The 23,013-nt window shown below is 39.9% G+C and overlaps 2 protein-coding genes across 6 annotated transcripts in view; one reads left to right on the top strand and one right to left on the bottom strand.

The window, feature by feature from the left end:
- Positions 1-1,788: 1,788 nt before the first annotated feature.
- Positions 1,789-20,463, top strand: CEP95 (centrosomal protein 95). Of its 3 annotated transcripts, XM_032128860.1 has the most exons (22): positions 1,789-2,222; positions 3,497-3,625; positions 4,592-4,699; positions 5,555-5,665; positions 6,642-6,750; positions 7,182-7,291; positions 8,626-8,825; positions 9,227-9,296; positions 9,953-9,999; positions 11,114-11,235; positions 11,553-11,682; positions 11,862-11,976; positions 12,360-12,523; positions 12,802-12,894; positions 13,268-13,418; positions 14,511-14,671; positions 15,115-15,189; positions 15,667-15,819; positions 16,801-16,947; positions 17,037-17,108; positions 17,181-17,364; positions 20,374-20,463. In XM_032128860.1, the coding sequence occupies exons 1-21, from the start codon at positions 2,201-2,203 to the stop codon at positions 17,355-17,357; spliced, it is 2,466 nt and encodes an 821-aa protein (XP_031984751.1). In that variant the 5' UTR covers positions 1,789-2,200; the 3' UTR covers positions 17,358-17,364; positions 20,374-20,463. The 3 variants fall into 3 exon arrangements, with proteins under 3 accessions (XP_031984751.1, XP_031984750.1, XP_031984752.1); XM_032128859.1 differs by having other exon boundaries at positions 17,181-20,458; XM_032128861.1 differs by lacking the exon at positions 5,555-5,665 and having other exon boundaries at positions 17,181-20,458.
- SMURF2 (SMAD specific E3 ubiquitin protein ligase 2) overlaps positions 20,220-23,013 on the bottom strand; it is a 58,985-nt gene continuing 56,191 nt past the window's right edge. For all 3 annotated transcript variants that reach the window (XM_032128864.1, XM_032128863.1, XM_032128865.1), the window contains one exon: positions 20,220-22,832. In XM_032128864.1, coding sequence (XP_031984755.1) covers positions 22,733-22,832 — 100 coding nt within the window. In that variant the 3' untranslated portion in view covers positions 20,220-22,732. The remainder of the gene's footprint in view (positions 22,833-23,013) is intronic.

The raw sequence follows: 23,013 nt of genomic DNA, 5'->3' as shown, positions 1-23,013 counted from the left end.
TTAGCTTGTTAGATACCATGACAATGTTTTTTACAGTTTCACTGTATGCAACCTGAAAAACATTTACTTTCATTTTCAACATATTGCCACATAAGAACAAGAGGAACAAAACAATATGAATTAGTAGAAATGGTGAGTAATAACTTTATATTTATATTGTTTGTGGACATTAATATCTTCTAAGTCACCTCCTTTATAAACCAAAGCTGCAGTGTAATTTTTCCTCCTTTTAAAGCAATTCCACAGGTCTAATTATCCTTTGCTACTTTTTTCTTTATTGACAAGAAATTCACAACAATTAAAATCTGGACCTCATACAGATCTACATAATGGAAGTATAAAGATGTTTTTGATCTGTTGTGCATTATTTTCTAGCAATTTTTAAAAATTCTTGCTAAGACTAGAGCAAGGTTTGCAAAGACTAGAGGTCTACATGACATCGTCCTCACAAGTAACACCTAAGTCAGGCTTATTTTGTTTATGAATAGCCACAGCTGTTTGACCCTCAGCAATTTGGAATTCCACCTTGCTCAACCATTTTTTGTTATAATTAATTTTTTCTTTCAGTAGCACTCCAACTTGACTGGTTTTGTTAATACTATCCCTGCAAATGTCTAATAGAGGGACCTCCCTTTTTTTTTTTCAGTATAGATATACTTACTCAATATGGCCTGTGAAAGATTTTTTTGTTCCCAAACACTCCTATTAACACTCTCCACATTCTGACCCTACAGGCTTCCTGTTCCTGATGAATCTGTAAAAGATTTTTGCAAAGGCTGTAAAAATAACAAATTATCTGATATCTTCTTGTTCTGTTGCATTTATCTGAACACATCTTAATTTGATTTTGTTCGTGTATAACTTAGTGGCTCCTGTTACTGTGCTGTTTAATCTTTCCAACGTTTTAAAGAATTGAAAAGACTGAACAAAAACTCAGTCCCTGCCTTGTCTACACGCAGTTAAGTCTGCAAGGAACTCCTCTTTCAATTTCCTTTGTAAAAAAACTTCCTCATCTTTCTGTTCCACCCTCCTAAGTTAAGCATGATTTGATTTGATTTTCTCATGTTCTCTTAATCTGAGCCAATACATGGAAACAAATCAACACAGCTTTGCAGAGCTGTGTATGTAGCAAACTGAAATCCATATTTAGCTTAGTTTTGATAGCACTGATCTATGTTTGCGTATACACAACAAAAGCTCTTTTGTGTTCTTCAGGTGGTGTGTGCACTTGGATTTAGATCTACGAATGACACCCGTGGGCTGTTGGAGCTCACACCACTGAGGTTATTACTGACAGTCATTGTTCTTACGGTCAAAATTGGGACCTCAGTTGCTTTCGTCGTGCTCGAAGAGTTTAACGATAAAGGGCACCATTTTTTCTTGCAACATAGAAAACCCAGAATTCCTGAGGAGCATGGAATATTGTTGCTTAGAAAGGAAGATAATAGACTTTCACCATCCAACCTCTCCAAAAAACTGTGCTAGCAGCTAATACAGTAAGCCTCACTTCTAAATCTTATTTTTAATAAAGGTTTTAGCACTCCTTTCATACAGAAATGCCTTCGGGTTACCCTGCCAAACCTGTATCGTGGCAATTAACACCAGCCCCCCGTTAATGGACATACCGGCCGGCAAACGTCCCGGGCCAGCTTGCAAGGTCGAGTGCTAGAACTTTCCCCCGCTCCACCCCCGCCCCAGGCCGGCCCTTTCCCCATCTTTACCGAGAAAACGCCAACAGCCGCCTCCCATTCAGGTGACGAAGGCGGAACCTCCAGGGCAAACCCCACCTCCCCCACCGCCATTTTACGCCGGCAGTCGCATTCGGCGGCCGGAGCGCCCCGGGGCCGGCCCATGCTGCCTGCGGGCGGGGACGGTGGCGGCCGGGCGGAACCGCGGGGATCCGGGCGGGGGCGCCCATCACGTGACCGGGGAGTGGCGGGGGATAGCACGTGACCCGCGCTGCAGCTTGGCTTTGGGGCACGGGCTCTTTCTTTCCTCCCCGTTCCTGCTCCCAGTCCAAACCCAGTCCTGTTCCCAATCCCAGTACAGAGGCGATCGCCCCCCCCCGGTACCACCGGCGATGACCGAAAACACCGGACTCCCTGGCGTGCGTAGCCCCGCCCCTTCCTGCGGCGCCTGCCCAATGAGTGCGCAGGCCGCGGTTTAAATGGGGGGCGGGGGCTGAGCCGTTGGTGCCGCCATGGGTAGCGCTGAGGGTACAGGTAGGGCCGGGCCTCGGAGGACTCTGACCGGGGCTCGCTAGGGTCCGGCCTTGCGGTGGGGCGGGTGCCGCTCCCGGAACAGCAGCTGGTCTGGTGTCTGCGGAGCCGGAGAAGGCAAGCTGGAGAGCTTCCTTCTCCCTCATCACTTCCCTGCTGCTCGCATCGCTGGCACCATTTTATTCAGCTCTTTAAAGCTGTCGTTTTCGTGCGTTGTGGCTTTTTAAGCTCTTTGCGTTAACCTCCCCCTTCCCCTCTTTTGTCTTTGTTCCGTTCCTGGCGACGCTTTTAGTTTAATAAAGCTGCAGATGAACAGTAATTCAGGTCTTCCAAGACATCAGCCTGAAACGTAGGAGATGTTAGCTACTTTACCCTTTCATGCATCTGAAACTTAAAGTGATGTCTGGAACTGATTGAGGAGTTGAGGGATGGAAAAGTAACGCTCCCTATGAACAGAAGACTGAAAACTGTACAAATTAGTTGCTATTGTAGTAATTCTATAGTTTTTCCTCCCAAACATGACTTCTGCTCTCTCCAGTAAATTGAAGTTCTTAATACTTGCTAAAATACTATTTTGATTTCCAAAAGGAACATCTTGGGGGAAAATCTGGACTTAAAAATCACAGACTAACAGAGGTGGAGACTTTAGTTCTTCCAAGTTGATACTTGAATTGAGTGACAGGGAAGACTGTAGAGGATACATATCTTTCAAAGCACTTTGAACTCAGGACTCAAAGTTTGGGGAAAGTCAGGATATTGATGCACGTATCATTGTGCTCAACAGAGCACTTGGTAGGACCACTTCTGTATTCTAATCCTTAAATAAATAATTAATGTAGAATTTACCTTTCATGAGGAATATTTGCATTAGAAGTGATGTCATTGCCTAAGACTATTAGAAAACCTGGGTTTGTAAGAATAGTACCTGTCATTTCTGATCATTGATAAATGGTGTATCAAAGCTTGGTTTGTTAAGGTGTTGAAGGTTTGGAATTCCTGGCTATGAGACCAGATTCAAATTTGTTTTTCATTACATGGGGGGGAAAAAAAAAAATCAACCTGCCCAGCCTGTGGTACTTCAGTGCCTTTCACCTCCTTAGTCCAGTTTTGCTATGATTGCACTTGAACAATATGTTTAATATTTTGGATGGATGGGACAGCCTCCTGGGTTTGACCACCTCTGGTGGAGTCAAAGACACAGGGGTCCCATCTTTCACTGTAAGTAACAGTGTCTTTATGTCTTTCAGTTGTGACATTAATGGTTTGTTTCTAAATAGATTGGGTTGATGTTGCCAATGATCTTTTAAGGACCTGTCACATAAACCAGCACATAAAGCATCTCTCAGAATGTGGTGCTGACGTGTTTGTTCGTCTTTATGAGTCAATCTTAGGAGAAAGAGTACCAGGTAGGAATGATAATTGCTAAATCTGCTTTTTATTTTTGTCTCTGTGCATGTTGTAGCTAAATAAAATTGAAACTCGTAAAACTTCCTACAGATTTAGGGATTTAAAGTGTTTGTGTCCAAGACAAAAATATAAGATTGTCATTCTTTAAGAAGATTTGAGTAATATTGGCCAATTTTATTTTAATTTTGAACTGCTATGAATGGCACCTATGAGGATAGCCACAGCAAAACTGCTGTAAATTAGGCCTTGAAAGCTGTCTGGGCATAATACTTCTGAAGAGTGTGAACTGGCTCATTTTATCTTACACCAGTGTTAACACTGAAGTCTGCTCTCATAAAATGCTTAATACTTACAGTCTGCTAAGAGCTGAGCTGTGATTTAACCCTGCTTTAACCGAACTCCACTGGACTTCAGTGAAAACAACTGAGCAAAGTCTATACAGTTATGTATTTGTTTTATTTATAAACTGTTATGTGTAGGAAGTGTCAGACTACTAATTGCAGAAGATTTTAATAGCACTGAGGTAACTGGCACCTATTGAAGGTAGAAGTCCTGTTAAATGTAAGCCCAGAACTAAAAATAATGTTGTTCCCAATTAAGTAGAATACACTGCAGTCCAATTAGTGTGTGACAGGAAAAGAAGAAGCTAACAGAAACTGCAATTCCAGTTTGATGACCTGAACCAGGTGTGTGTGGTGGCAGTGGAGGAGGAGAAATGCTTTAGTAGTCTCTATTATTGAATTTAATCCTGATAAAACCCTCATATCTTCCAGGGGGTGTTCTAAGTTTGTGCTCAATACTTATAAAAGATTTCATAGGACCATATAATAGTTGGGCTTTTCACCAAGGACACAAGGTACTGAAAAAATACTAACTTGTAAGCAGAAGTTAAAGTAGTTTAATTTAGGCACCTGTAACAAGCTATCCATTTAAATAGCCTAACATATATTATTTATTTTGCATAGATTTCATAGCTGCTCCCGGAAGCCAAGAGGATGATGCACATAATGTACAAGCAGTAATAGATTCCCTGGCATTGGATTATTTGCAGGTCAGCTTGTCTCACATCACTGGTAAGTACTTGGTTTAATGAGACAAACACCAGCTGAATATCTGTGTGGTTTAACTAGAACACTCTAAGAATCTGATGTTACACAGCTTGCTTTCATACTTGCATGGAAGGTCTTTTTATGGTAGTGGATGTCATCAGAACACTGACCCCTTGCCTTGGACATCAGGTTATAAATTGAAACAGCAAAGAGAGAATAAATAAAAAATGTTAAAGTTAACATCCAGCCATGCTTCATTTGGCTGCTGAAGTGTTACCTTAAATCTGTTTCTGGCTCAGGCTTGGACACTGGGTTTTAAGACATGACTCTGGAGTTCTAAAGTTGTTACTACATTTTTAAAAGTTGGTGAGTAAAGAGTTGAAGTGTGTTGTGATATCTGTTATCTGTACGCAGATAAAGGCTTTCCCTGAGTATTCCTGTGTATAGTCTCACATAGCATAACCTGCAAAGAATGAAAACTGCTTGATAAGAAGTATCTCTGACTTGGTGCCTGTACACAGTGGCTGGTGTTTGCAATCCTGCTGCCACTCCGTAGACTGGTTCGTGCTATAGTTTTATGTGTAAGAAAAATATTAGATAACAACTGTCCCTGAAAATATCCCTGAATATTTGTGTGTGTGAAAGCAGTTATTACATCAATAAACTTTCACTTATTAGAACTGAAAAGATGCAAATTTAAATAAGACACTTAAAATATACCTTAAGCTTACCTACATAGCCATAAATAAGTGACCAGGTATCTTCTGAGCTGACACCTTTACAAGAATTTCCAAGCACTCTCCTACAGAAAACTTGCTTTTGAGAATTCTTCTTCTGTGAAGTACTAATTATTAATATGTGGCATTACTGTCTCTTAAGGTGAGAACATTGTGAAAGGAGACAGGGAATCTATCAAAAACCTCCTCGAAATATTTGATGGTTTGTTAGAGTATCTTAGAGAAGTCAGTGAAGCATCTTCTCAGACTGGAGGTGAGATGTAAACCCAAAATGTTTTCAATGTAGCAAAGATTTATTTGGAGTTTTTTGTTACTTATAACCTTGACAATGGAGAGAAGTGAAAGACAAAACTGACCTGGGGGAGGAAATTTCAGTGGTGAAGCTGAATATTTGCATTCCTTATTTTCATAAACAATAATAAAATAGATTATTTCCCCTCTGCTTCATTCTTGTGGCAGAAACCTACTCTAGACACTTCATCCTTTGTTAGTTGCTTTTCAACCTGTAAGTCAAATGATTTAGGATTAGGATTCAAGGAGGGAAATGTTGGCTTTAACTGGAACAATGAACAAATGTCCCTTTTACTTACTAGGACATAAGGGGGATGACATCCTTTCCTGGGAAGTGGGTCTTGGGAATAGATCCATAGCAGGGGTTATTTTGAGGAAGATGGGAAGAGAAGATGCTCAGCCCTGCAGAGGCATCTTACTGAGACAGTACTGGTCTTCCTATCTCAGAGCTAATAAGAGCTGTCACCACTGGCTGTTGCACTCTGTGAATAAAGGGGAGAGCTCTTGGTGCCTGAGACAGTTTCCTCCTGACCTATTCCGGAGTGGACAGAAGAAAGAGGACAGTAGTAATGTTCAGTGCCTGGACTGCTTTTCCCTTCCCTCAGACTGCTGGTCTTGTTACCCAGTGGGGGTTAGTGGCTCAAATTTTCTAGCTGTAAGTCCAGAGTTTAGTTCTTTTGAGGAAGAAGAAAGGTTTATTAAAAACTGGAATTAGGGGATATACAGTAGTGGTATAATTTTTCAAAGCTTTCCATAAAAGTTGCCCCACCTACCCTACGTCCCCCTCCATTGGAGAACGTTACATGTCATCATTTTAGATAAAACACTATTATGTTGATATTACACATAAACTGTTTTGATTATATTGGAATTAATACCTGTTAGTTTATAGGTAGAAGTAGTTTTCTTGAAAATAATTACCTCTTGGTTATTAACAGCTGATATAAATGTGCTGTCCAGTGATGAAATTCAAATTGCATCTCAAGAGCAGCTGGAAAGCACTGCTGGTCAACTTATACAACATACACTACTCTCATCAGTTGAAGGGTAAGAACAATTCTGAATATTTATTTGACATAGTGACTGACTGTCTTTGTGTATCTGTAGAGAAATTAGTAGGTTTTTTATAGTATAGACACCTACTGATTACATATGCCAAAAGGAATGTGAGGTGACTCCTTTGGTTGGGCTAAAATTACATCTGGGACTTCTTTTGCCCTTGAAGAGCTGCGATTCTGTTTCCCTTAAGTTTACTTTTTATGTGGAATGAAACAACTTGAAAACTTGGATCAGTTTTAAAGATTGTATTTTAAAGATTGATTCGTTAAGCTGAGTTCAGTTTGTGGTTGTGACTCCTGCTCTGGTTTGCTCTGTAGCAGCAGGACCATGTCCTGCACGCTCCTCGGCAGCTCCATCTCGTGGGCTGAACGGGCAGAGGCTGAGAGAGGAAATACTTGATGGCTTTATGTTCCCCTTAGGTCCCAGTCAGAATATTTTGTTCTAACTTGTGATACAGATGGCTCAGGATCGACCAGTGAATTAATTAAACTTGGAGATACTGCTCATTCATTTTCTGAGAGAGGGGAAGGTGAGTTTGGGTGGAAAAAATATGTTAACACTCTTCTGTAGTAAGACTTCCAGGCTTTTTGTTTCCTTTTTATAAGTTACTTCTTTCAGACAAATACTGTTTTAAATCCTTACTAGAAAAAAAAACCCAAACAACCCACAATAAGCTAATACATCTTGCTGAAGTTAAAATTTCTGGAAGTAAATATTCCAGGCATTATTTTTCATGACTCATGAGCTACCTTATTTGGATAAAGGTTTGTTGCTTGAGTTTTAACTCAGTTCTCCTACAAAGGCTTTTTTTTTTTTTTTCAATAGAATAGGAGAATTCTGAAGACTTTATTTCATTTGTTGCAGTGTAATATGTATTATTTAAAACTGTAAAAAAACTAGTAAGTTCATTCTTAAAGAAGATGTTTTAGGAGTGTGTGTCCCTTCAAAACTTCATGGGTGGCTCTGAAAAAAATAATGTGCAGATGACTTAAATGGAGTTCATTTTTATTTCCTATTTTTCTATAAGAATATTCCAATTCTTCCTGTTCTTATTTGATGATTTATCTCCTCAAGTAGAGGCATAAAGAAATATTATGAATTATGAACGTTTCATTGATTGGAATTACAAATAAGAATTTAACAGATTTTGAGCATAGTATGGATTGCTACACCAAGCAATGAGCAGACATTAAAACTGTCCATCTCAATAGTTCATGGCAAGATGTTTTATAGCTCTTAATTTAATCTTTTTAAGCATCCACTTCTAGAATTTCAGATGCCTATACTGTGTCTAGCAGAAAAGGACACGGGGGTAGAAGAACCTGAAAGCTCCGAGGCTCTTGCAGCATTTCCCAGACTGTTGTCAGAAAGTGAAAGGGGGATTGTAAAGGAAAAGGAAGATGGTATTGATTCTTCTGATAGCTCATCCACCTGATTTTGACTTAGGGGTGTAGGGAACTAGGGTAGTGTGTAGGAGAGCTTTAGTCATGAATGGAAACACTTTAGTGTTTTAAAATAAATTCTTTTCAGAAATACGATATTTTAGTATATAAAATAGAATAGGCAAACTTTCATTATCTGGGGTATTTCTGCTTAGCTAGGATTTGGCTTCAGCTAGGCTGTTTTTAATTGTGGTTTGTATTCTTTTTTTTTGTGGTTCAAAACACTAAAAATCCTTGTGGAAGATCCTCAAATCATGTTCTTAAGGCATAAAAATGTTACAGCACTGTCCTATGCAATCCAACAAAGGTGGCAGCTCACATTAGATATTGAGACACTTCCCTTTATTATGTACAGACAATGCACAAAACATGTTCTGCTTTCCCAGGTAACACTTCAAGTTCTTTGTATTTGCCTCTTCAGGATGGATGGAGTCTGTTCATGCTGGTGAACTTCACAAAGGGAGTTTGAGTGTCAGTGATACAAAACTGGGGGAGCCTATTCAGCAAGCAATTCTTCTGCTGCCCCCCTTCCAGCCCTCGGATCTAGGATGGAGAGATTGCCACAGCTCAGACAGACAGGCAGCAGCTTTGGCTTGCAGTCAAGCAGTGAACATTCCTACTGTAAGGAATTTGATTATTTAATTTTCTTTTAGTAACCAATACTGCTTTCATTTTAAAACCTCCTAGTTTACTTGCAGAATGGGAGTAGCTGGTCCCTGAAGAACACTTCTGAATGTGTCAGAGTTCATCTCAGTTCCAGGAATTTTGGATTGTGTATTCGTTCTTCACTAAGTGAAAGAGAGAAATTTAGTTTGAGGGGTGTGTTTATTTCTTACATATATACATACACATCTCCACAGTCAATGCAACTGCACAGTTTATAGTATAGTCAACAAAATAATTATAGTGATTTTTATCTATAAAATCAGCATTGATTTCCATTTGCAGACAAACCTAATGTATGACCTTCCTGTCAGCACTCTCCTGTGAATTTATAGAACACATCTTGCTTTTTATTTCAGATTGAAAAGTCACCTAGCAAAAAATTTGAAGATGTTTCTGATAGTCTTCCTCTGTCAAGAAAGATTCCTGGTGAGAGAAAATTTTGCATCCTATAGGGTAACTCTTAAGTGTTATAACGTTGCATTTATTTTTACTGGCACCACAAGAAACATTGTTTTGAATCTGCTAGTGCATTTTTTTACATTCAGCCACAAGTTCATATTTCTATCTCTGCTTTACAGAGAAACAAAAATAGGTTACTTTTAATCTGTTCCCTGTACTGGAAAAAAGTAATCCATGTCCCCAGTTCAACTCCTTTCTTAGTTAATCCCCTTAAGATGGACCTATACTACAGAAGTCTCTTCCAGCAGATAAGTCCCATGGATGAGCTTATTCTGAGCAGAGAAACATGGGCCAACCAAGCCAGTTTCAATTCGAAGAAAAAACCATTAACTGCTGTTGTAGAAAGGTTTAGAGGCTATTTTTTTCAGTATTCATTTTCTCTGTTGCCTTGGAAACACTCCTTACCTTTTTTAGTTTCCACAGCATTCCCATGACACTAAACATTGAAGATTGGAGAAATTACCAAAATGAATGTCACAACTGGGTAACCAAAGTTGCTTGGTCATTCTATTCTCTCAGTAATTTGGATCCACAGGCCATGACTCATATCTTTTTTTACTTGTAGCCCACATTAGTAGGCACAGTGCCATTAACTCACACTTACCTGTCATCTGCTTCTGCAGTGGGAGAAATGGTGGGATCAGATGATGCTGAGGACAATGTGACAAAGGTACATGTTTCATCTAAATTTTTGGAATTTCAATCAATATTTTTTGATTTCTGCTTAATTTGTCTGTTGTCTTGTGGCACTTCTGGGCTTATTTCAAACCTGTTTTGGACTTGCTTTCCTCAATATACAATCAGTGATGTAGTGTTGTTAGACTGTGATTATGTGCAGCCTGTGAGTCATGTCAGTTCTTAGTTCTTCCTGGAGTTGTTGTTTGCTCCAAAATGTACAGAGCCAGCACCCACAGAGTTCTGTTTATCACAACCAACCAGTTTACTGGTTATCTTGCTTTTTAATCAAAAATGTACAAAGCACAGGAGTATAGTCACATTTTTTTCTCTGAAGTGTATCAGCATCCTAAATTAGTAAGAATTTTGGGGGTTTTGGCCAATAAAACTTATATTTACTCCTTTTTAAAGATCCCTGAATGCTTAGTATATTTTTTCATTTTATTTTCTTGCATTGTCCTTTGCTTTTCAAAAACTGAATAATGCAAAACCCACAAACTGATCAGCAGATACCATTCTGTCCCCATAGAAATGTGTCTGTAAAGGAAGTTTCTTTCTCTGGAAATGCTATTTTTGCCTTCTGCGGCCACAAGAGGTTCTCACAGACTTTGCTTATTCCAATAGTTTCAACAGCTTTTACTTCTACATTGTCTCTGTTTGAAACTCATTTTCCATTGGTGCATTTCCCAGTACGTCTGTGCCAAGCCCAAGTTACTCCAGTTTGAACAGAGAAGTTACCAGGCAGTAGTAAACCAGCTAAATGGCACAAGGATATGAGTGTTCTCTTTTGGCTCACTGTGAGCTGCAGCTCAGTCTGTACTAAGGGAAGTTCAGCTTATTTCTACTACCTGGCATCAGTCGCAGACTGAAGAGGTGGAATGTGGAGATACTCATTACTTTAACTTAGACCCTGTTCTGGTTCAATGGTTTAGCTGTGAACTGATCTTCCATACTTTGCTAGTCCATTTCTTTAAACATTAATTCTCTAAAGCACACTATCTGCAGTCAGGAGCCTGTTTTTACGTATCTATACTCACAGGGTTTGAGATGGTTCTGTTACAACATCTACTCACATGATCTATAAAATCTTCATTTAATCATTTTCCTAGGTGCCTCTGGTATATGAGTCTTCTATAGCTGCCTCCTCTTTTGAGGAAAAGCTTTCACTATGTGCTGAACAAGTAACACAGACTCCAAGACCTGAATCTCGGTACCAGCCTAGAACACCAAGGCAAGTTCAGATTTCTGGTACTGAACCACACTGGTACTTTCATTTCCACGGCCAGCCAGCCCCACTTCCCTTTTTAAATAAGATCTTTCCTTCCTTGGCTGTGTGGCAGTGAAATACTAATTCTAACAGAAAGATTTCCTGTTTCTCCTGACATTTATTCATTTTGTTAAATATGGTTATAGGCGTTTACACATTCTGCTTTACTTAATCCTATAAAAACATGCTTAGGCAAAAAGTGAACTGGAATTGTGGGAGATAATGCTCATCTTCAAGTTTTTGGAATAGAAAGGATATCTGTCTGTTTTCTGCTTCAGCAGATACGAAAATTCCACCGCAGATTTGCTTGAAGATTCACTTTCCCACAGAACAACAAAGGAGAAGGTGCCTGAGCAAGAGTTTCATGAAGCATCAGAAAATCTGTCTCACAGACTAAATGAACTAGATTTAGTAAGTAAAAATCTCTTGTTGAGCTGAGCAATCCAGCTTTAGTAATGACAGTGGAGAGAAGAAGAATGTCAGTGTAATATGGATGAATAGGAAATCTGCAACTAACACGTGGCTTTACTTCATTCAAACTTCAGAACTGTCTGTTGAACATGACCCCCACAAAAAAATCTATCCCATAGATGTTGAAGAGAGCTTTGGGTGAGCACATGAGAGAAGAGGAGCTGACAGATGAGGACAGCCTGTCACAGCACAGTGACAATGTCATGGACTATGGCCGAAGGGCAGCCAAGAGAGGTAACAATCCTCGTGTCAGTTAAGTATTGGGATGGAAAAGAATATAAAAGAAACCTTTTCATGTAAAGCTGCTACACTGATTTACAGTTAGTTACTAAGTTTTATATTGCTAGTTCACTTCTGTGTTGTCTTTGATCCAAACCTGAGCTACAGTAACAGAGTTGCAACCAAGTTTCTGTTTAACACTTAAAAAACGGTGGTAAAACTTTGCAAAAAAATACAAGGGAAACACAGCTGCAGTAAAAAATGTATAGAAAGTGGGGGGAGGGACAGAATACAAGCTCACAGGACTGTGGTTCTGAAATGAGGGCCTAGTCACAATACACGTCACTGGGTTTTTTTTGTCCCAAATTAGATACTCAGTGAATGACCTTTCCCTACAGATACATCACATCCAAGGTACTCAGGCAGGCCACGATCCCTCTCTCCAGCCTCACCCACATCTCAGCATCAGGAACATGAACTTCATGGTAGTGGAACAGGCCAAATAAAGACAATACGCAGCCAGCTGCAGAAAGAAAGGGATGAAAGAACAAGAAAAACAAAGGTAATTTTTAGATTAGACCCTGTGGTAATTCTTACTAATAGTTATACTAAAACCATGAAAACAGAACACTTTTACTTAATGGGGGCATCTGGTCTCCTTTAGTAATCATATGCTGTTTCATCTGTAGCCTGATGAGGAAAAAACTTAAACCCTAAATTTTGCAAAAAAAGAACTTAAAGTGGAAGAAGCTACTTTGACCCATGCAGCAAACAAGTTAACAAGGTGGCTGTATGGACTGATTATTTCCTCTGACAAGTCCTTTTATTTTTGTTTTCTAGCTGGTCACTAAAGCATATGAAAATGAGCTAAGAATTTATGAAGCGAGGGAGAGGTGTATACTTTCCAAGCTCAGAGAAGCTGCCAAGGAAGTGGTAGGTGATACACTGTGGGGATTGCTGGTTGTGTTTTGATTTTTTTTTTTTCTTTTTAAATTTGTCTAGATGGTCTGTCCAGACACTTTTGGGTACAAAACCTCCTTGACTGCCAGTGTCATAGTTACAACACTGTACAACTGAAGTAGTAACTTACTAATGTTAAGTGCTGCAGAAGAGCTGAGGTTATGCAATAATGAGATTTAACCTTTATTTGAACCCTGACCTGTATTTTGTAAACTCTGGGCTTATGCAATATGTCCAAGTTCTCATGCTAAAGTGTGAAAGACATTTAAGTTCTGATAGCCAAACTGTGTTCTATCAGTCTCCCTTCTCATACCTGTTCTCCATCTGTTTTACATCTGCTCCTAAGGAACAAGAGTATAAAGAAAACATCTTTCAAGAACCTCCAAAAATGTCTCAGCCAGTGAAAGTTTATTCTAGAAAAACCACACCTCAGTATCCCAAATACAGCCAGTGGATTCCAAAACGAGGGATCATGAAGCCAAAGCAAGCAGCTCCAAGTAAGAACTGCAAAACTATACTTGGTGGAAAACTGGCATCTTTTGAAAGCGCGTGTTGAACTCCAAGAATAAAGGCACCAGTCCAACATATACCAGTCAGCTGTAGCATTTTCCCTTCTTCTGACCTCTATATGTCTGGATTTTTGTTAGGGAAGGTAATGCTTTAAGTAAATGTAAACCATCGGTGCACAATCAAATTGTGACCCATTTGCTACTTCCTTAAAATCCTTTGGATTATTTTCAGAGTTTCTTTCCGTTGCTGCTACTCCTGTGCTTATTCCACTACAGACTGAGCTCTCGTTTTGTTACTTTTCTGAGCATATATCAGATTTAAAATTGGGCCTGTGGCTTGAGGTGAGCCATGTACAGGTAACAGAGCAGGATTTGTCAGGACTCTGCCACTGTGGTGTTAATGCTGCCACTGCTTCTGCTGAGCAAGTGATGCTTCAAGAAAGCCAAGCTGCAAATCCTAGGCCCAGTTTTGGTAATCAGCACTGTGCATGCCTATGGATAAGATCACCAGATAATCCCCTATATACCTGGATGTTGCTCAGCTACACTGCCTTATTTTTTTTTTTTCAGTTTTTGAAGGCCATATACTTGGTAAATACCCTTTTGCTTCATCTCCCTATCATCTCTTCCTGCCAGAAAGATCAGAGATGTACTGGGAAAGTTTATTTTGCACCTGTTTACTTGACCTGGATCTGTCATTGCCACTGCTGTGCTGGCTTTATTTTAAGTTGCTGCAACCAGAGAGAGAAAACAATCACTGATTAGTGATGGTCAGAACCACAAAAAGAAAGAAGGTGATACCTGTCTTAGTTGGATGTGGTAGTGAAATGACACCTGAGCTTTACAGCTCAATTCTTCAGAGAGAACAATAGAAGATTGGGATTGCTTTCTCTGCTGCTGTGCTGGTAGGATGATGTTATATCCTTCTGGGCTTAGCTTGACATGGTAACAGCAGCATGGTAATTTTATACAGTGTTTAAAGTAAAATATTTCTGGACTTAGGCTGACACTGTCTGCATGAATTTACAATGAAATGTATTCTCCAGGAATTTATTGCTTACCTCTGTCTTTATCTTACAGTGACAATAAGAGACAACGACCTCCTGTTGCAGCTTCTGGAGGAGTTTCCCCACCTGCACATTTCACCCTGTACTCTGAATAAAATGTGGCAGCGGCAGGTTGCACACACTCTGCACCTTAAGGTGCTTTCTGGCAGATCTAGACCAAAACTCCAGAATGAAGTGAGTGAATCTCTGCTGAGTGGCAGCAGAGATACCCTGACACCACATCAACAGCACAGACAGGGCACCTGCACACCCACAGCACAGTGTGGAAGGATGTTCTGGGAGCTTGGCTAAACAGGGATGTACAGATTTACATACATAGGTTCAACTTTTCATCAGCCACTTAAATACTGTGGTCCTTCTTTCATACTGGTTTTTTTTGAGTACTGCCTAGGGTTGCTATTGCTTTTTTAAAAGCATTTTGTAGTTTCCACTGCTAGTTCTGAACAGTCTTTTAGTTTAAAAGTGAGTTATGAGATGCAAAAGTTGATTAACTTATACAAGGCAACTCTCAACACAAAACCCAAAGCATAGCAGAGGAGCAATATTTAAACCTGCTGCATAGGACAGCTTGTCCTGCAGAATAATGCAAGTAATTAACATTTTCTTTAAACCTCCAGGTTGAACAAGTCTTGAAGAAACATGAGCTGCTTACTGCAATTATTAAGAGAGATCAAGATCACAGCAAGAGACTGGTATGTTCTTTGAAGACTGTTTGTTCCATAATGCAAAGATTTCACATTGAGCTATCTAGAATGCATATTCCCAGATCATGAAAGTGGCTTTTTGTCTTATGACAACTTCATGCTTTTTGAGTAGCTGTTGTCTCAAAATGCCACATAATCTGTTTGTGGTAGGGTCATGGGAATGGAATATTATTATTACACTGCATTGTTGCTTTAAAAGGTAAAACAAGTTCTAAAAACGTGCAAGGAGGAGAAACCTGAGGTTGTGTTGCAGCTCCCAGAACAGTGCTGACTCCTTAATTCTATAGTGACACTACTTTGCTACATCAGTGGTGACTAAAGCTTTAAACCATAGCTGCAGTGTAAAACTGGAATGTGGAGAAGGTCCTCAGTAAAGGACTTTAATTAGCAATGATTAACAAAGCTTTGCCTGCAGGAGTATCTGTTGGCAGTTTGGTGGTCTGACAGCTCCTGCTCTCCCTTTAGCAAGAAATCAAGCAGCGCATCTACCGCCAGAAATGGGCTCAGAACAAGGTGACAGAGAGGCGGCAGCAGGTGGCCCGGGCCAGGAAATACTACGAGGACTACAGGGTCCAGCTCCGCGCCAAGATGATGCGGGAGAGGACACGGGAGGCAAAGGTGAAGACAAGGGGTCTTGCTCTGCAAGTGTGCAATTCTTTCCTGTCTGGACCCCAGTGCTGAGGTCTGGTAGTTCAATGCTGCAAGTGCAGTGACCAGAGCTCAGAGTGAGGAGGAAGTGGTTGATCAGTCAAGGCCACAGATGAAATGGTTCCTTCTCTGGAAATATGGATACAGTGCAGGGCAAACCACTGTGAAAGAAAGGATGATTTATGGGGCTAGGAGGAGAAAGGATGAAGTATCAGTGTGGAAAAACAGGGCTGGTAACATGAGAAATTGGGGAAATGAGTTTTCAGAAACATTAGGATTACGAAGTTGTTCCTATAGTCACCATCCAAAGAAAACAATCTAAATCTTCAGTTAAGGGAACTGATCAAACAGGCAGCTTTGTTAAACAAAGTGGACTTTGTGACAGATACGATCTAATTAGGGCTGAACATCAGAGTGACGGAAAGCAAGGAGAGTTACTAGGCCCCACAAGAGCAGATACACAATTGTCACCTTTCGAAGTAAAAGATTAGAAGTTTACTGCATAATCCACTGTTAGTGATTTGAGAACTGTTTGCCTCAAGATGTGAGCTTACAGCTGGTAAGTGTTCTGGTGGAGGAAGGGAAAGCCTGAGTCCGGGCTGGAGTTCCTGCTGCTGGAAACCTGGATGAATGTCCTGAAGTCAGAGTATAGGGTGGGTTGTAAATCATAGTGCATGTTCAAAGGTCCTGGCTTGCACAGTTGGGTCATCTGACTAAACTGACATGAAAAATTATTTTATCTATCAGAATTTCAGCTAAATGAGTAGTACAAATCCAGCTCAGCTGTATCTGCACCACCATTTCTAGGTACATAATTGTACTTTTTCATGGGCTATGGCCTATCCTCATGTAAACACCATTCCATCAGGAGATAAAGCAGCTGAAAAATGTAAATGTATACTTACAAGTTCCTGGGAAAGTTTCAGGTTTGTTTTTTTTAATTGCTGGCAGATATTTAAAAACTTATTTGAAGAAGGCTTAGAAATTCAAAAGCAAAGACTGAAGGACCTGAGAGTATATGCTCAAGAGAAGCGTCATGAGCAATGGAGAGACCACCAGAATGAGCTGGAGTCTCTGGAGAACTACTACAAAGATCAGGTAAAGCTTCATCTGGATCAGACAGATCATATTTTTCCACTTAGAGGTCTTTCTTTAATTAGTTCAACTCACACACATGTTATGCTTAGTTTTCCATGCTAGCAGAAGCTGTATCTCAAGAATTCCAAGAAATCCAAACCAGAGAGAAAGCACAAGCACAAGTAAGTATTCTTAATTTTGTCCAACTGCCTTTTCTTTTTACATGCTGTGGCTAATGTCAGTATTTTCTTTAGATGCTACAGAAAACAAGAAAACAACTGAGATCAAAGATGGAAAAGGAAATACAGCAACTGCAAGCAGCAATCATACACAATGATGATGACACCTTTTTTCAAGAACTAGAAGCAGACAGACTGAGAACCAGACTTCAGATGGCTTCTTTCCAGTACAGCCAAAGCCATTTCTTCTAAGACTTGGGTAAATGTCACTGCAGTCCTCCCTGGCTAAGATGATCAGAGTCTTTGAGAGCTGCTATAATGGGAAGATGGTGTGAGGCTGTTTTTCTCTCTAAGATATCTGTTCTGTCATTTTGACCTGTCAGGGGTGTACCTGCTGGGATCTGGGATCTCCACAGCACTTTTATGATTACCAATGAAGTTTCTGAACTACTTTTTACCTTCCTAGCAAGGCTGGGATAATGTTGGGCTCTACTCAGAGGAAGTTGGGATGAAGTCAGAGGGCTTTAGTGAAGTTATCCTGGTGGAAGAGTTGGATGCTGAGGCTCCGCTGCATCTGTGCTGGGGCTGTTGATGCTAAGCCCATCTAACACCATTAGCCAGAAATCACGGATTGGAAAGCACACAAAGCACAAGAAGATCTTTAAAAGAACATTAGAGGTTCAGGTTTCCTGTGAAAGGCCAAGTTAGAGAATGCCTGTAATAAACCTGACATAAATAACTGGGAATTTAAAACATTAAGCAAGGGAAGACTACTTACTTCACTCCTCCTTCAGTTCAGTTGTGTTTGCAGTGTTGGTGTTGCTGGCTTGATAAAATATAAAGGCATATAAAATACTATTTCTATGCTACAAATGCATTGGGAAAAGTAGTTTGAAATTAGAACACAATGAAGGTTCTTCTAAAGCAGCACATGATGAGCTTCTGCAAGAGGTGAACCCTCTGGGAAGGAGCTGTGGACAGCATTCCTAATCTTCTTCAGGGCCACACTCACAAGTGCAGCCTGATTACTCCATCTTCACACTGACAGAACCAGAATTAAAGAACAATTAAATATTTCACCAGTCAGTTTTTACCTTACTTCAGATTGTAAGGTCTGATTCCAGGCAGAGCAGGAGCTGACAGCAGGCACTACACCTGCTGTAGCATCTTCCAGTGCTATAACCAGTACAGTGCTCAGCAGGAAATCCAGGTTTTACCAGCCAAACATGGTGGGGCCCAGGAGGTGCCAACACAGAGGCATGAGTACTTAAACTAAGAACAATTACACAAAACCAAGCTGGTACTAATGAAGTCCAGTACTGATAGAGTGTCCTCTGCCTCAGTAGAAGAGTTCTTGCTTAAAATTGCTGTGCGAGAAGTGATATAGGAATACTGGATTTAATTGCATCGTACATAAAATACTTAAAGGTTGCTGTGAAGGGGGTGTCTCTGATGGAACTGACAACACCCAGAGAATTCACACTCATGCACTGTAAAAAGAGCCGAACAGGAACAAAAGCTGCCCCCAACATCTGAAGGAGCTGCTTTTACCAATTAAATAAACCAGCCAGCTGTTACAGCATGAGCTACCTCACTGCAAAAATAGACCCAAAAAACACACCAAAACCTCTCCACAGAACCAGAAACACAGACCTTGACTTCTACAAACCTTTTCAGGGAGTTGGTATAAGCCTGGCTAACTTGAAACCTTTAAGGGACAATATTTATCAGGTAAATTGATGAAATTTAGCAAGTCTTAACCAAATTTACCTTTATTTCCCTCAAGGATGATGGTGTAGCTTTGCTGAGTTTTGAGAGGAGACATCTGTTCACCAATGCTAGAATAATGCTTGTCCTTGCCAAGACATGCCAGTACCTGAGAGCCAGAAGTAAGACCTGCTGTGTTTGACTAGAACATTCAGCACATTCCTTGCTGTAGGTAACAGCACATAGGAAGTCACCAAGTTTTAAGTATTTTCTGCTGAAACAAAGTTGAGTTACTTAAAAATGACATTGTTACATTTTAAAGTTTTAATTAAGAAAAACTTAAAACTTTTAAAACCATTGATGCTGTGACAGTGCAAACAGCATACAATTTATTGCTCAACTTCTGCATGGATACATACATGAAGTACTTAAAAACCATTTTAGACAGATTTGTTTTTTGTTAAAGCTCATGTAACAGCTGGGTGAAAATACAATGATACCAACGCTTAAACACTCTGTAATAAATACACTGGAAATGATAAACTAAGAACTGTCAGTTTGTGGAGGAGTAATTACACTTGTATAAACTAATTACAACTACAGACAAAGCTCTGAGGCTGTGGTAGAGCCAGGAACCTACTACATAGTGTAAAGTACAACAAATGGCACCTGTTAACTGTGTGGTGCTGTTTAAAAAGATGCTACATTGAGCTGGAGGATGGTGCTGTGACAGAGGAGCAAAGCTTGAACTTCCATCAATGCAGCCATTTAAACGCACCAGGAGTTCAGTACAGATGTAGTGTTGTAGAACAGGAATTTCAAAACAGCTTGTGTGCTCTGCACTTCAGTACAACACAAAAATTTGGTACAAATAAATCAGTTTAGGGAAACTGAAACTATGTGCAAAAAAAAAATTAGAATACATACTGTACAAAGCACCATTACAAAACTCTTTACACCGAGAAATTAAATCCTCTGAAACTCAACTGTGAACTGTATATTTGAAATCTACAAAAGTCACTGTTCATAATTAAACATTCATAATGAAAAGCAACAGCATAAAACCATGATGTGACATCTCTCTAAAACAACTAAAGACTGGATAAAGCAAAACCCAGTAAGAGGGACACATTGAAATAAATATTCACATTAATCATGGGGTGAAAGTCCAAGGTTAAAATGCAATATTAGGCTTAGCACCTTTTTGAGGGGAAAGTAGCTGACATTCTTGAAACAAAATTTTGGAAAGGCATCAAGCCTTTACCATTTTCAGATAAACGTCTGACTGGGTGATGAGGTGCTTTAGTTAAAGCTCTCAGTCTTTATGAAGGTATAAAGGCACTCAAAATACTTGGTATATTCATCCTCATCTGTCAGCTATGGAAAGTTCAATACAGATTTGTCTAGTTTTGCCTATAATATATTAAATTTACAATACCTGTGGCAGTTAAAAAAATTCTCAATGCCATACCAAAATGTTTGGTAGAAAAACAGATGTACTGCTAAGGCTGCTGTGAAAATGAATGTAATTATCAGCTGATCTCGGGTCTCTATTCTGCAGAGCTCATCTCCTCCGTCCCTGAAGATGCTTTTATGACAGCAAGGTGACTGAATAAACTATGCATTCAATAAATCCACCAGCCAGATTTTATATTTGTCATGTTTCGTGACTAGGGAGGCTGTGGCCACAGCCTGAGGAAGAGCAGAGGGTAAAAAAAAAAAAAAAAAAAAAAAAAAACCTTATGACACTGAGGTCTCTCCTGTGAACAGTCACAAGAAGCTGTAAAATCCCTGGCAGTAGTAACTCACACCACTCAGACCTTGCACGGGCTGAGCAGAGGCTCAGAGTGGGTCTGGAGCTGTGGTCCCAACCACGGGCAGCACTTGGCGTGGCAAACAACCTGCTGTGCACCCCCAGACCTGCACAGGCACAGTGGCAGCTTCTCTGGCAACAGAGTTACCTGAAAGCCCTGAAACTGGGGAGCCCAGCATGGATGCAAAAGTACCAGCCCTTCAACAGGAGTGCAAGGGTCCCTTGAAATGAAAAAAAAGGTTCTGATGTATTTCAAACCTGGCTGTCACAGCAAGTCTCTTGGCTTTCTGTTTACATCCCTAAGTAGCCTCATCCTGCAGCCAGCCCAGAAAGGGAAGCAAGTCCCTTGGAACAAAACCTGCCAGCAACAGCTGTACAAAAAAAATAATCAAACCAACATGTGGATTTGGCTCAGCAGATTCTTACCCCAATTCTGTAAAAGTAGTCCCTTGCCCACAATTCTAACACACAACATCCAGTAGTTACTCACTGTGGCAGTCAGACTTGGCAGAGCAAAGTTTAGTTCAGTCTCCATAGAACAGACAGAAAATGAGCTGGTTCACTGTGACTTACACTGCAACATGGAACAGCTGGTTACATCCCATCCCTCTAGCATTTTCAATACCTTTGACTTTCCTCTCACTGGCAGTGAAAAAATAGTGCAGATTTGATGATGAATTGTAACCTAAGTTACAAAAACACAACACTGATTGGAAAAAAACTGCTACTTATTCCAAATATTGTCATGGCTGAGAGGAGAATGACACCATCTCTTAAGCAGCCCGATTTATCCACACACCACGAGCAATCAGACAGATCTTAACTGAGAATTTCCAAACTAATGTCAAAGTTCAGTTCCCTCTACTGGTAGTGCATTTTATTCCCCTTTGAAGAGATCAACCCATGTTATAAATCATATATATAATTACTTCCATCCCTACAATCAATAAATTATGTGCTCTTACAACCTCATTTCCAAAGCACATTACACATATTTCAGTCAATACACCATGTTTCCTTAGTTGGAACTTAAACCCATGTGTCATGAGCAGCTGGACAAAGATTATAACATGTTTTACCTGATAAATCTTTAGCATCAACAAATATAGAATATGATTTGGCTGTGTTCAAACAAACTTTGGTTGACTGGACAGAATGGGTTCTGGAACAAACTGCTGAAAGGCTTCTGCTGGCAAAGCCCATCAGTGTTTCAACAGCTGAAAAATGCAATGTTTCGATTTAAGGTCAAAAGCAACAAAAAATACTCTTGACTGACTTGTTAAAAAAATGCTGTTTAAAAAAAAAAAATCAAAACATGTTCATTAAGAAATGGTTATTTCATTAAGAAAAGGTTATTCCACATGTAAACACAAAGACTGTACCAAATACAGTCTGTGTCACTCACTAGAAATTCTGCTGGAGGAATCTGACAAGTGATATAAATGGGACCCCAAAACGTCTTATTTGGAATTCCTGCTTGAAAAATATAAAAAAAGCCCTGTGGCAACATTTACCTGGAATTTACATTGCAGAATATAATGGTTTACTATAAGAAAATGCAGTTAACATGTAAGTGGCTTTCATTAAAAAGATTAATGATTCTTTCAGCCAATTTTATGCAAAGTTAGAATAATCCAAAATTTTTTTTTTCCAAAAATAGCAAGTATAGATGCTGTTCAGTATCATACATTTAAAACAGGCTGAAACGTGACTTGTACCGACTGCTGAAGTTGTGTGTTGGTATCTGAGAATAGAAATCAGGTAGGTAAATATAATAGATTACCTCTTTAAAAAATAGTAGTAGTCTTTAAGTATAGAATACTGCTTAACTGTTGAAATGTAGGAAAAGTCAGCATTCTGTATGTTCAAGATATTAGTTTTTAATAGCAGCTGAATGATCCTATGGCAGGAACCACAGAACCTATTTTCTTGAAATAAAAAATTTTAAAAAATTAAAAATCCCGAAGTTGTCCTTTCCCTCCCAGTGTCCTAGTGTAGAAAAGGGAAAGTTTCCTGTATTTCAAGCATTTCTTGAGTCTTGGCTGAGGGAAGGAAGGGCTTTCTGGCTGACAGGAGTATAAATAGAGTCTGGAAGAGACAGGGAGGGTCATTCCACAGCAAAGCCACATGTCTCCTCGATGGCTGTGAGCAGCTTCTCGTAGAGCTTCTCGTAGCTCTCGTACGCGGGAATGTCGATCCTGTTGAAGCTGGGGGGGAAGCAGAGAGGTGTCAGCTCTCCAACCATCACTGCCAGGTCTATCACACCTCACTGAGCTGCAAATGGTGCCAGCAAGGCTTAACGAGGCCACGCAGCTCCAGCTAAACAAACATAAGCCATCTCCAGTTTTCAGACCTCTGCTGCTCAGTAAGGGACAGCTTTGATTACAT

The sequence above is a fragment of the Corvus moneduloides genome, chromosome 19 (genome assembly GCF_009650955.1).
Source record: "Corvus moneduloides isolate bCorMon1 chromosome 19, bCorMon1.pri, whole genome shotgun sequence".
Classification (NCBI taxonomy): Eukaryota; Metazoa; Chordata; class Aves; order Passeriformes; family Corvidae; genus Corvus; species Corvus moneduloides.
The sequence above is the reverse complement of the archived record's forward strand: the minus strand, read 5'-3'. Positions and strand labels throughout refer to the sequence as shown.

Bases quoted from the DNA above. Each gene is read 5' to 3' on its own strand.
- CEP95 (XM_032128860.1), top strand. From the start codon at position 2,201: ATGGGTAGCGCTGAGGGTACAG. The intron at 11,683-11,861 runs GTAAGTAAAAAT...TCTATCCCATAG, and splicing joins GACTAAATGAACTAGATTTA to ATGTTGAAGAGAGCTTTGGG. The intron at 13,419-14,510 runs GTAAGAACTGCA...TTTATCTTACAG, and splicing joins GCCAAAGCAAGCAGCTCCAA to TGACAATAAGAGACAACGAC.